The 12,243-nt window shown below is 32.4% G+C and overlaps 1 protein-coding gene across 2 annotated transcripts in view; it reads right to left on the bottom strand.

Annotated features, from left to right (window-relative positions):
• Positions 1–12,225, bottom strand: part of Hira (histone cell cycle regulator-like protein) — a 32,682-nt gene extending 20,457 nt beyond the window's left edge. The window contains exons 1-7 of one of the 2 annotated variants that reach the window (XM_071592669.1): positions 12,126–12,225; positions 11,513–11,575; positions 11,168–11,278; positions 10,968–11,069; positions 7,958–8,134; positions 3,955–4,115; positions 613–780 (exon numbers count right to left, since the gene is read on the bottom strand). In XM_071592669.1, coding sequence (XP_071448770.1) covers positions 613–780; positions 3,955–4,115; positions 7,958–8,134; positions 10,968–11,069; positions 11,168–11,246 — 687 coding nt within the window. In that variant the 5' untranslated portion in view covers positions 11,247–11,278; positions 11,513–11,575; positions 12,126–12,225. Of the gene's footprint in view, positions 1–612; positions 781–3,954; positions 4,116–7,957; positions 8,135–10,967; positions 11,070–11,167; positions 11,279–11,512; positions 11,576–11,915; positions 12,029–12,125 lie in introns of those variants that run through there. The other variant, XM_071592668.1, reaches the window with a different exon arrangement.
• Between the last annotated feature and the right edge of the window lie 18 nt (positions 12,226–12,243).

Raw genomic sequence — 12,243 nt, 5'->3', positions numbered from 1 at the left:
AAAAATATAAATATATGAATCATTAATGTAATTTTTTCACTTTATGTTGTCATTTATTTTCTTTCTAAAGATTCTTTTATTTTCATTGAAGTGATTTACCTCAAATGTTGCAGTCTTACATTATTTTTGGGGATTGAAAAAGAAGAATTCAGGAGAGGTGGTTCCAAACAATTACGTAAAACCGTCTTAATTAACTTCTTTAGCATGAAATTTCTCTCCTTTAAAGATTTCTGTACCTCCTTTTCCATGATTGATGTTCCTAACACCAATTGCCACATGCCCCTTTGATGGCTTTCTGTGTTTTTTTTGTAGATGTGGAAATATTGCCTTCTGTTTCAGGGTAACTCTTAACTGTATTTAGTTTCAACATACAATTTTCATCCTCAACTACAGATGAACTATGTGAGACTTAAAATAACTACTACAAAAATACAAATGGGCATTTTTCCCAGTTGAAGGTTTAGTTAAACATTTACCATGAAAACAATATACAGTGCTGAAAGATTAACCAGAAAAAGATGTTTGCTATTCAACAGTCTACATTCTGACTGCTTTATTTCCCAAATTTTCATGAAGAAATTCTGAAAACAATTGTCAGAGGAAGGTACTTACCACGCATGTGACAGCTTTCCGGTGGCCAACAAAATCTTTATCCTGCCTCCAGCCTTCTCTTTCGACAATCTGAGCTGTGGGGCCACCACCATTCATTGCATGCGCTGAGACTAGATACTGACCATCCGGAGACCAGCTAAGGCGTAGCACGTGAGTTGTTCCACCACACTTTGAAATCATGAGAACAAATATCATGAGACTAGTCTGAAATGATGACATATGTGAACAGTACCAAGTACAGCACCACTCAATACAGATTCATATTTATGATAAATCAAAAGGTTACCATAGCTCATTAAATTCATAATATCCCCAGACAAAAATTAAATTTTTCCACGTGAAAATTCACTTGAACTTCATAGAAATTTGACAATCCAAGGCACTGGATAAGAATTTCTACTGCCTCTAGTACCTTTGAAATGAACGCACAAGGTTAAACTTACAAAATTAAATAGCACAAAGTTTGCTTCGATAATGTTTTATTTCTGTGAAACTACCCATGACATTTAGAATATTACTTTTTAAATGCAAACATCATTCATAATTATTTCTGTGAATTCTGCTATCAAATATCTTGAATTTTACACGAATAAATTTTCCCCATTTTGTAGATTTTCCAGGACTAATATTCCACTAATATATAAGTCTAGATTTGTGAAGAACATTAATTAGTTTTCATGAGAATTAAATAATATCATAATTAAAATTAGTTTTCCAAGCTGACTGGCTACATCAATGCTTTATTGAAGAAAACCAAAATAAAATATTTACACCAAAAATTGCTGTACCTGGGATAGGAACATATTACACTTCAGTTAGCATGCAACTATGTTCCCTACTAAGATCATCCAAAGAGCTAATAATATTTATTGTAGTTACAGCAACAATTACTTTGAAAGACTGACTTTTTGGTCTTTGCCAATGGCTTTGACAATTACTAATAATAATTATACAACAATCAAAACTGAAATAAAGCCAAAAATTACCAACTTTATTACAGTAAGAACTGATGCTAGTACAATTTTTTCCATGATACTTTTTCAAAGCTAAATTGCTCATCTTGATTTCAAGTAAAGAGGTCCACATACTGAGGAGGTGAATCCATTCAAGAGGAAACCAAATGAACAAATTTCAACAAAAATATATATAACTCCTCTAATAAATACCTATGTAACAATTTATATTGCATAATTTTGAAGAATGAACTCACATTTATTCATATCATTCATTACTTTTATTTTCAGATATTTTCATTGAATTTATTTTTGATCAATGTGAACTATGCTTTAAAGCAAATGAGTCATACTCACTTGGCATAAACAATTACCACATAAAAAAATTCATTTTATCTTTGATCAATGACAATACATTTTTACTTGACCAATGAAAAAACAGTAATCATTTAAATGGGCTATTACAAGCCAATGTTATTACAAAATATATTAAGTTACCACCAATAATTGTGAATATATAAGAATAACTATGAATAATAAGCTGATACATTGCTTGCAAGTGCATGATCTTTGGAACAATTCCTAAGGCAATTGCCTTCACTAAAATCTGGGAAATTGATATTTGCCACAGGAATACTTATAACCAAGTTTACATCTTACTTCATAGGACTTGAAGAATACTTTCAAATGGACAAATTAAAAAAATTGAAAACTTATTTTTTAAGAAAGAGCACTTCATTACAGCATTTGGCCAAATATATCTTATCACCAAGGTGAATTGAAGGTCTGATCTGCAATTTTCATAGCTGATGTCTTTGTTTATGTAATGAAAAGGGCATATGAGAATCCTTTCATTTTTTTATTCTAATAACATTTTTAAAAAGTGTAAAACCTAGATTCTACAAGTTTCAAGCTATTTTAACATGGATATATATTAATTAAAAAACAGGGTCATAGCTTTATCAGCCAAGACTGAGCCAACAAAAAAAACCAATGTGGTGACAACTGTGAAGCTTGATTGAACGGTTGATGAGGATACACATTGTATAAGTCGAAGCTATAAATGAAAAAGAGACAATTTTTATGATAATTGGGATAACAAGAGAAATATTTGGCCTTGATTCACTAATGGTTTTGGCATTCCTTCCTCCCAATGTAAGCTACAGAACTTTTACTTATAAAATAATGGGGCAAGGGCCCCATTCTAGCATCAGGTCTCATTCAACAAACTTATCAAATTCACTTTTTACAACTTCTAACATTCCGAGAATGCCATTAAGTATAAGGAGCTACGAATACATGTAATGGAAGATTACCATAAGACCTATGGTATGTATGTCAAAGAAAATCTGAATAAGCTTCTTTAACTGTCATAGAAAGAAAGAAAGCAAGCTCTGTGCAAAAGAGAAAATACACTTTTAATGGACAACCTTCATGTTCACCAATTTTTATGGTCCAGGAAGATACTCACTACATCTATTGAATTTTGTCAACACCTCCAGCCACTTACATATGCATGAACAAGTACTATGAAAGGTATGAATTAAGCAATATGAGAAGGTGTATTAAAATAGCAAGGCTGGGATTCAACACGTACAACAGATGCATATATAAACACCATGGAGAGTACCTAATCCAACTCAAGAATTTTTCACTCTATTCAGGAATATCTAATTTCTGGAAACCTTTACCTTGAAAACTATTAATTTTCACAGTGTTAACTGAAGACTGGAATAATTTTTTTGTTTCAAAATTACAGAAAAACTTTAAAAATTAAATTTCAGGAGATAAGCCAACAAACACTACATACACACATATTTTTCAAGAAAAACCTTTACCTTGAAAACTATTAATTTTCACAGTGTTAACTGAAGACTGGAATAATTTTTTTTGCTTCAAAATTACGTAAAAAACTTTAAAAATTAAATTTTAGGAGACGCCAACCTACAGCCAACAACACTACATATACACATATTTTTCAAGAAAAACATCAGTGACTTTGGAAAATTATATTATGATAGTGAATTTATTGATTTTCATAAAATTAATTAGAAGAGAAAAATAATTTTTGCATTCTATTAAGGTATTTAAAATTTTGATAATTTATAATAATTGCTTGGGCACAAAATTTCAATCATGTTAAAATAGTATACCAATAAATAAATAGAGTGTAGTTAGAAAAGGCCATACTTTTTTACACAATTTCAAAATACAAATTTTAAATTAATGAGACAATATTACCATGTATCATTAACTGCATGTATAATCACATAACTGCATTATAAATAGCCTACTTTTTTATTGCATTTACCTGAAAGAAATTTGTTTAACAATGGAACTGCTTTTGCATCCAAATGTGTGTGCTGAAAAATATAAAATGAAAACTTACCTCCTCAAAAGGTTCTGATATTACAGTGTCCTCCTTCCAATCAACCGTGCGCCAGATTCGCAAAGTTTTGTCATCAGACTGAGATGCAACAAATTTCCCAACAGGGTCCCAGGCTAATCCCTTAACCATTCCTGAATGTCCTTTTAAAACTGCCACCATTTCTGATAGCAAACAATAAATTTATTTAATACTATTATGCATGGGATACCACTATTTACTGAAGTTGTATTTCAGTAACTAAACCTCCTAAATAATTTCTTTCCACATGGGTCATTCTATGGCAATTCAACAAGGTCATAACACACATCATCTTGAAATTTGATGAAATTCACTTATTACACTCCCTCTGTTTATCTAAATGAAACCTTCCTAAATGATTTTTTGATTTATCACAATTACTTTTTATTTCTTTTTAGAATTTTTGGTATTACTCTTACTTAAATTCCATTGACTCAAATCAAGCTGATCTTTTTGAGAAACAATGCATGCTATTGTACGCCCATTACCTAAAGGTAAAATCTCTTTTAAAATTTGCCCATACCTCAATGAGAGGAAGAGGTTTTTTTCTTAAAAAGCTATCAGCACTCCATTTCTATAAAACTCTGCTATTAGTTCAGAACCTTTTTTTTTGTGAAAAAACTTTCCCAATCGAATGATAAAATTTACTGGTTTTTCACATTCTAATGAACTTCTGAAACTGCAACGGCAATCTTTTTTTCAGCAATTTTTAAGGACGATATAGACTCAAATTTCTTTATTTTGATGGCTAAGCCAATTCCCAATATGCACATGGCCCAACCACAATTTTACGCCAGCAAGTTCAATGCTTCTCAGCTTTGCTATACGTTGGTCTGTTCATTTAATATCTTCTCCTCCAGTAAATAAGTTTATTCATTAGGAAAATGCACATTCTTTCCATTATTGTCTGTGATGGTTTTGTAACAACAAGCCTATACAGAAATGAGATGGAGCAGATACCTCTAGAACTTAGTCACAATGATGACATTTAAAGTATACCTGGATGAAGGAATTGGAAAAAAGCATCTTTCCCAAATTTGAGTAACTTCAGGTCAGGTGTCAACATATCACTTACTGGAACTGATAATACTTATGAGTGACAGACAATGCGAGACAAGAATCTAAAGTATTTTACTGCATCTACATTTCAAGTCTACAAGCCATTGGGGTATCTGGCGGTGGATGCTGGGACACCAACATCATGTAAATTAATGTGAATGTAATGAGCTCTTAATAAGGGTTCCACACCAGAATTAAACATCTCAAGCATTGCTGTCAGGGAATTCAATCCTGTTTTTACTATGTCCCTGAATTGTGTGAGGGTAATAAGAATATGTGAATCTGTAAATTTCAGCGTATTTCTCTTCTTTTATCAAGATGATATGATCAACCAATGTATGTGGGGCCCATATAATTATCACGCAGAAATGGAGAAACACGGTAAACAATTACTAAATACAGGAATACCCTCTTCCTGTTCTTAGGGACTTTCAACCTTAGTTAGTAACCCTTATATACATCCTTTCTTCTCGTAACAATGCATGATGAATCCAGCTAATCCTCTTTCGATTTTATGTAACTAATTCCATAAACTTTTCATTAATAGATACTTTTCGACGTAATTAATGCAATGTTGAAAAACTCCTGAAGTTCTAAATGGAAAGACTATACCTGTGACAAACACTAATGGTATACCATATCTGTAGGTTGAAAATTCAGATTAAAAAGATTGAATCTTTTGGTCAGTTCTCAAAAATAATATTGATAATGTTTTAATTGACAGCAAAAACTATGGCGGTTACACATATAATATAAGGGACATCACGTAAGCATCAGCCACAAAACTGTCACAAGTTTTACCACATTTATACACAAAAAATGATAACACCATTAAAAGGTAGAAAAGAAATACAGGTAACACGGAGATGATACAAAAACCATCATCCAGATATAAAGTCTGAAGAATAACTTCATAATATCATCTTGCAAAGTAATAAAGAATGCTAATAAATAGAATGTTTTCCATCTACACTTCAAATTATACACACGAATTTTGTTAATTGATTTTTATATTTAAAGTTTTCATAATTAATAATTTACTATTGCAAATTGTCATTATACTTCATATAATTATGTCAGTATTGAAAAATGTACTTATCAATGCTAAACTAGAAATTCATTGTGTGAAAATGAGTATTTCTAAAATAAATGTCTTTTTTTATCATGACATACTGAGTGTTGATATTTTTATCGACAAGAGTAGTTTCTGAAACTTATGAATTCGGTAGTTGGGACGTTCTATCAGGCAAACTATAAATAATGAAGTTCTTATATCAATCTATTATGGTGAGTTTTATGCCCACGTAATTTTTAGTATTCTTTTTTGGGGCCCATTACCCTGTGCTCATGTTGTATTTAAAATCCAAAAGAGGATACTAAGACTAATGTGCAATGCACTCCTCAGAGCTCCATGTCGCCCCCTTTTCAAAAAACTTTGTATTCTCCCTCTTCCCTGTGTGTATATGCTAAGTGCTATTGCTTATGCTAAACGCCATATCTCATTATATACCACTAACAATAGCATTCACAATCATTATACCAGGACCTGCAGTCATCTACATGTGAACTTCATCAGAACTTGCAAGTCTACTTTTTACCCCCATAACATGGGGACTCTTATTATATAATAACCTTCCTCTGGTTATCAAGAGCATAGAAAAAATGTCCACCTTTTAATTCAAAGTGAGGGACTTTTTCATGCTACACTTATTCCACACTATTGATGAGTTTCTGAATATGTAACAATGTATTGTATTTTATTTTAAGATCTTTGACATGCCGTATATCTTGGAACATGAATGTAGCCAGATACTCAGGCAAATAAATAAATAGTTAAGGCATTAATGGAGTTTTGATAGAGATAATGTGCTACATGAGGGAGTAAAGTAGGTTTTATCAAAATTAAAGATGATGCCAAAGTCATTTTTTGCTGATTTGATACGGAAGGACCAACATAACAAAATAAACAAGCCTTTTACAACTACATTTTCCAAAGTTCTTCAGATTTTGCTCAACATTTTCTTTACAAAAACATAAAAAGAATAGCATCAAGATTTACTCTAAATGAATCTTCAGTAAATTTAAACAATATATTTATTTATGTATCAGTAAATATGGAATTAACATTAAGCATTAATTAATATAAAATAACATTAGCAATGCAATGTGATGTGACCATGTAATTAGGAAATCATTTCTATAAAAAAATATTTAAAAATCAACAAACAAATGTTAGGATTACAAAAATTAATTTCAAGTTAAGATACAATGACGTGAAAATTCCATTGTCTCCTATAGGGTTTCTCTATAATACTTGGAGCTAGAGCTTTTGCTATTACATTGCCCCTCGACACAAATACATAATTACATGAAGCGATGAATTTTAACCACAAAACAGGAAAAATCCTATTTTATTTGAAACATGCTATACTATTTCAGTGATTTGATTCTCAGGAATTAATAATTCACTTTATTTTTCAGGCTTATTGATGAAATGGTTGATGAAACATTGATGAAATATCAACTCCGATCATGATTGAACACTGCACACAGGTGAAAGAAAGGGCTCAGAGGAGAATACTGTCCCATGCAGTATCCTCCTCCGTATAAAGGTAAGAAGTATAGTCTGAAGAAGTTATTTCAGCCCATTACTAGCTTTGGACTATGGCATATTAATCCCTTGCAAAAGAAAATACTGAGTTGATACATTAAAAGTAAAAAATCAGCAATGATTAAACAAACCAATCTTAATGGTCAGTATTGTAATCATGATAATTTGTTCTTTTTAACAGCTCTGAGTGCTCATGTCCACTTATATGTATGATCAGGAATATCACAGGCAACAAAAACTTCACATGGAATAAATATCACAACATGCAATAAAGTTTTCTTGATCGCAAGTGTTTATTTTTTTTTGGAGACTTACCTGACATATTAAGGGCATTCCAAATGATCACAGTATTGTCCACGGAACAAGTGGCTAACCAAGCATCATGAGGAGACCATGCTAAGTCCAGCACATCTCCAGCATGGCCTCGTAGTGTAGAAACACATCTCCAACTTTCTACATTCACCTTACCTCCACCTCCAAACACAGTGCCCCCTTAGGAAAGAGAATGTTCAGTTACTGTCACTCCAAAAACTAAATCCTCCATAATGCTGTGCAATTTTTTGCTCACATAATCAGGTCAATGATAACATTTTTTAGGTTGCAGACTTGGGCATTTGATTTTATATACACATCAAGATGGAAATATAACAGTACGTTTAAATGGTACACATAGCAGCATCAATTTTAAACTGCCCTCACTAATTTATAACCCTGAAATTTGATAAGATGGGCAAGGGGTGGAATCCCTAAGAAGTCATCTTCAAAAGAACAATTAAATTGAATCTAATGCGAACAAATTCATCACACATAAATAGCATTTTCTATTCTCATATTCAATGCATAAGCTTGAATAGTATTTATACTCATTCTTAGAACATATATTTGTACGTTTTAACAAGTAAAGCAGATGAATTAGCATTAGTTTCACAATTATTTCTATACTTAGACAATTTTCCAAAAATTGATTAAAAAACAACCATGGCGTGTTAGGACACCAGGTCAAAAAAATAGAAAAATCAGGGAACTGGGCTAGCATTTCATTCTGCTTGTTTTTCAGAGTGAAATGCTTAAGGGACAAAACTATAACTTCAATCTCTCCCATTCTTTCATTAGTCTTTTTACACACAGAGCAGCTTTGATCATTCCATCAATATCATAAATAAACTAGCAAAATTGACATACTAATTTAGTCTATGATTAAGCCTTCATGTCTCCATATGTAATAATAAATATAATACAATAATGACGATGCTTTGTCTTTTTCAACAGGATTTTTTGTGAACCAGGCAGCTCATTTTGAATACTTTCGATATTAAATCAATAGTTGCATTTGATTTTTTTACCTTTTCTATATCAGTATAAGGGTGTACTGGTATACACAAAAAAAATTGCCATAGTTAGTCATTTACTGGTTATATTAATATTTTCTGATGTGAACGGCAGCAAATTATCTGTATGTTTTTACCTCCATTAGTTGCTAGTTCAATCAGGTAAACAAAATCAACCAAAATATTAATTGTCTGGGAATGATATATAGGTTTGCAAATTATTTTGGGGAAAATTATATTCTCTAACTTGGCTAATAATAGCATCAGTCTCAGTGCAATTGTTTTATGATGACATTAACCGACACAACTTTTTATGTCATAAAACTTGAGTTGTTACGACCCAAATTATGTAGGGTAAAAAAATCAAGTGATGTGGAATATTAAGTAACTTCTGTCACTTTCACTATAAATGAATTCTGGGGAAAAAGGTGTGTAAGAGTTTGATGACGGAAGTAAGGGAATGACTTGATACGTTAAACCATATCAAATATGATGTCAATATAGCCACTATCGGATGAGATTATCACATATATATATTAATCATGCAATGTTCAAACCTTTTATAGAACTGAGAATTTCTGAATATATTATTGCCTAAAACATTCAATTTGAAAGAAAATGCAAACAGTACTTATGATAAAATAAAGGAGATAGTAATGGATAAGAATATGCCCTCTCTCATTGAATACACACAACAAGAAAGAAACACAATCTGGTATGAGATTGGTCAAATTCTAATCTCCCTCTTGGCACAATTAGCATGACATTAGGTGCTACTGCAAATTGAATGGAGAACTGATAAACATGTAAAATATACACTTTTGAACGAGGTAATTTTCCTTATGCAATAAATTTTGAAGCATAACCAAGAGTACCCTGGATAGGTGATAGCCAATGATTACCATTATCTGCCACTAATAATGTGGCAGATAATGAAGCATCTAAGGCAAGGTTCATGAAAAAACTTTACATTCAATAATCTTTCGAAACTCGGTAACTCATGAGAACTCTTACATATAAGTGCATCCACAAGCATCGAGAACCTTGGGGTCCACTTTATCATTGGCTTCACTCTTTCATCTATAACTTGGCTTTAACTCTGGTACAACTCAAAACTGATGTAATTCAATTTCTTTACAAACTAAATTTGTTTTCAAAGACCTTTAAAAATGTACATAATTCAGGAAATTAAAGACTATTATACAATTAATGATTGGTGCCTCCTTTACGGAAGATTGACAGTGAAAATAGAATTTACCTAACCCTAGTAGTTCATACTCTTTCAGAAAATAATGAACTACAGAGATCTTATGAATAAGGAGCAGCACATTTACAAATATGGTAGCCGATGAGGAAGAATTAAGTGATCCCCAGCAAACTATCCCCTCCCTCCAACTATCAGGGGCTCAAATACTATTCCCAAGTCACAACGTATGACATAGAAGGAATTAAAATATCTTCATATAGTACTGCAGTGACAGAGGGAACAGGGACTCTCACAACATAAAATGCTATACACAAAGCCCATGCCAGAGGCATTCAAGGCAATTAGAGACGAGAAATTCTCCCGGACATAATGACTGAAAATCTCTTTAAAAATTCACGATCCTCCTTAACAGACCGGTGGAGATCATCAAGTGCTAATACAAAAGTCAATGAGCCAATATTATCCTCGCAAGTGAATTCAACTATATATACCAGACAAATGTGTATAAATCGAGGCTGCAGGTTTAAATTAATCCTAGCAGATGAGATAGCACAGCTTCAAATTGTGGGTTGTACATTTAAAATTACTTTGGGTAGAAAGTAATAAGTAAGTAAGACTTGTTGCCAGAACAGAATGATGAAACTGTCAACTGTTTATGCTAAATTAAACAATTGATAAGAAAGCATTAACTTTTTGGTTTTACAGTTGCAGCTTGCATTATCAAATATAGGATTTATTTGGTATACGAGCTGAAATATTGAGACGATAAATTTTCCGGGAGGTTATTTACCTGAAGAATAGCTTCCTATTTTCCACACCATAACAAGTTTGTCATCTCCTCCAGAAGCAAGGAATTTCCCAGACACACTCCATCGAACACAATTAACACATGCTATAGAGAGAAGGATAACAATTCAGCTATGAAAATCAATATACACTTAATAAGATCAAGTAACTTTTTACCATGACTAAGTTAGGTACTTCTGTTACCTAGGTGGTTATCTATTTGACACAGCATCTTAGGAACATTTTCATCCACCTCACTTTTATGGCTGACAATTGGTGCCATGTTCCAGATGACAACCCGTCCTGAATCCTCGCCTACATAAATAAGCCCATTAAACTTGCATACATTTCCAATTTAAAATCACATATCAACGAAATACAGCCTGATTGCGAAAATAACACAACGCCAAACCATGCAGTGAATTATCAAGGCTGACGAGGAAAAAGTCACTGAATTAACACAATGGAATGAAAAATATATATTTTTACATTCAACATTAAGCTAAAACAGTTAAATTATAAATGCATTATGCATCACAAAAATGTTACCTTGGCCTCCCGTTGCAAAGCGAGATCCATCTGGGTGAATGTCAACAGAGAAGATTGGAAGGTCTACGGGGAATAACACAAAATATCAATAAGTTCAATTGTAATAAATTTGCTCCATTATGAGCCTGCATTCAACTTTGAATTTCACAAACAAGAAATAAAACACATTTAAATACCATTTCCACTAAGTATAAATGTATACGAAATCTACCAGTCATATATAAATCATACAAGCAAGTCTCAATAATTAAAACCGATTAGCATAAATACTTCCATGGGAATTCATTTATTCATCTGATTGATTACAATATCTCTCAAATCTCGTAATGATAAACAACCATCCCAATCCATGATGCTCAAAATAACGCGTGCACAATATTTTCATTTGTTTAAACGGACTTACCATCATGAGATACCCAGTGAGGTTTCAATAGTCTCATTTGAACTAAAACTGTTAATGCGCTCAAACAGTATTTATGAAGATGTATTATACACTACATTTGCAATTTTATTTACGTGAGAAAGGGGCGGCAAATTGCTTCGAAAATAAAATATGGCGACGATGCGATACGAAACTACGAACGGTACTCGGAGAAAATGCATGTCCTATTACCGATGTTGCATCGTCAGGCACCAATGATTCGCCGAAAATGGCACCGATGAGGTAGGGCAATATATCTTTTCCGTCCCAAGTTGCGAATATATCATCTTCAAATTTATCATTCGTCCGC

This window comes from Hetaerina americana, unplaced genomic scaffold, assembly GCF_022747635.1.
Source record: "Hetaerina americana unplaced genomic scaffold, ioHetAmer1.1.p SCAF_5, whole genome shotgun sequence".
In the NCBI taxonomy this organism is placed as follows: Eukaryota; Metazoa; Arthropoda; class Insecta; order Odonata; family Calopterygidae; genus Hetaerina; species Hetaerina americana.
Note: the sequence above shows the minus strand (reverse complement) of the source record. Positions and strands in the feature narration are given on the sequence as shown.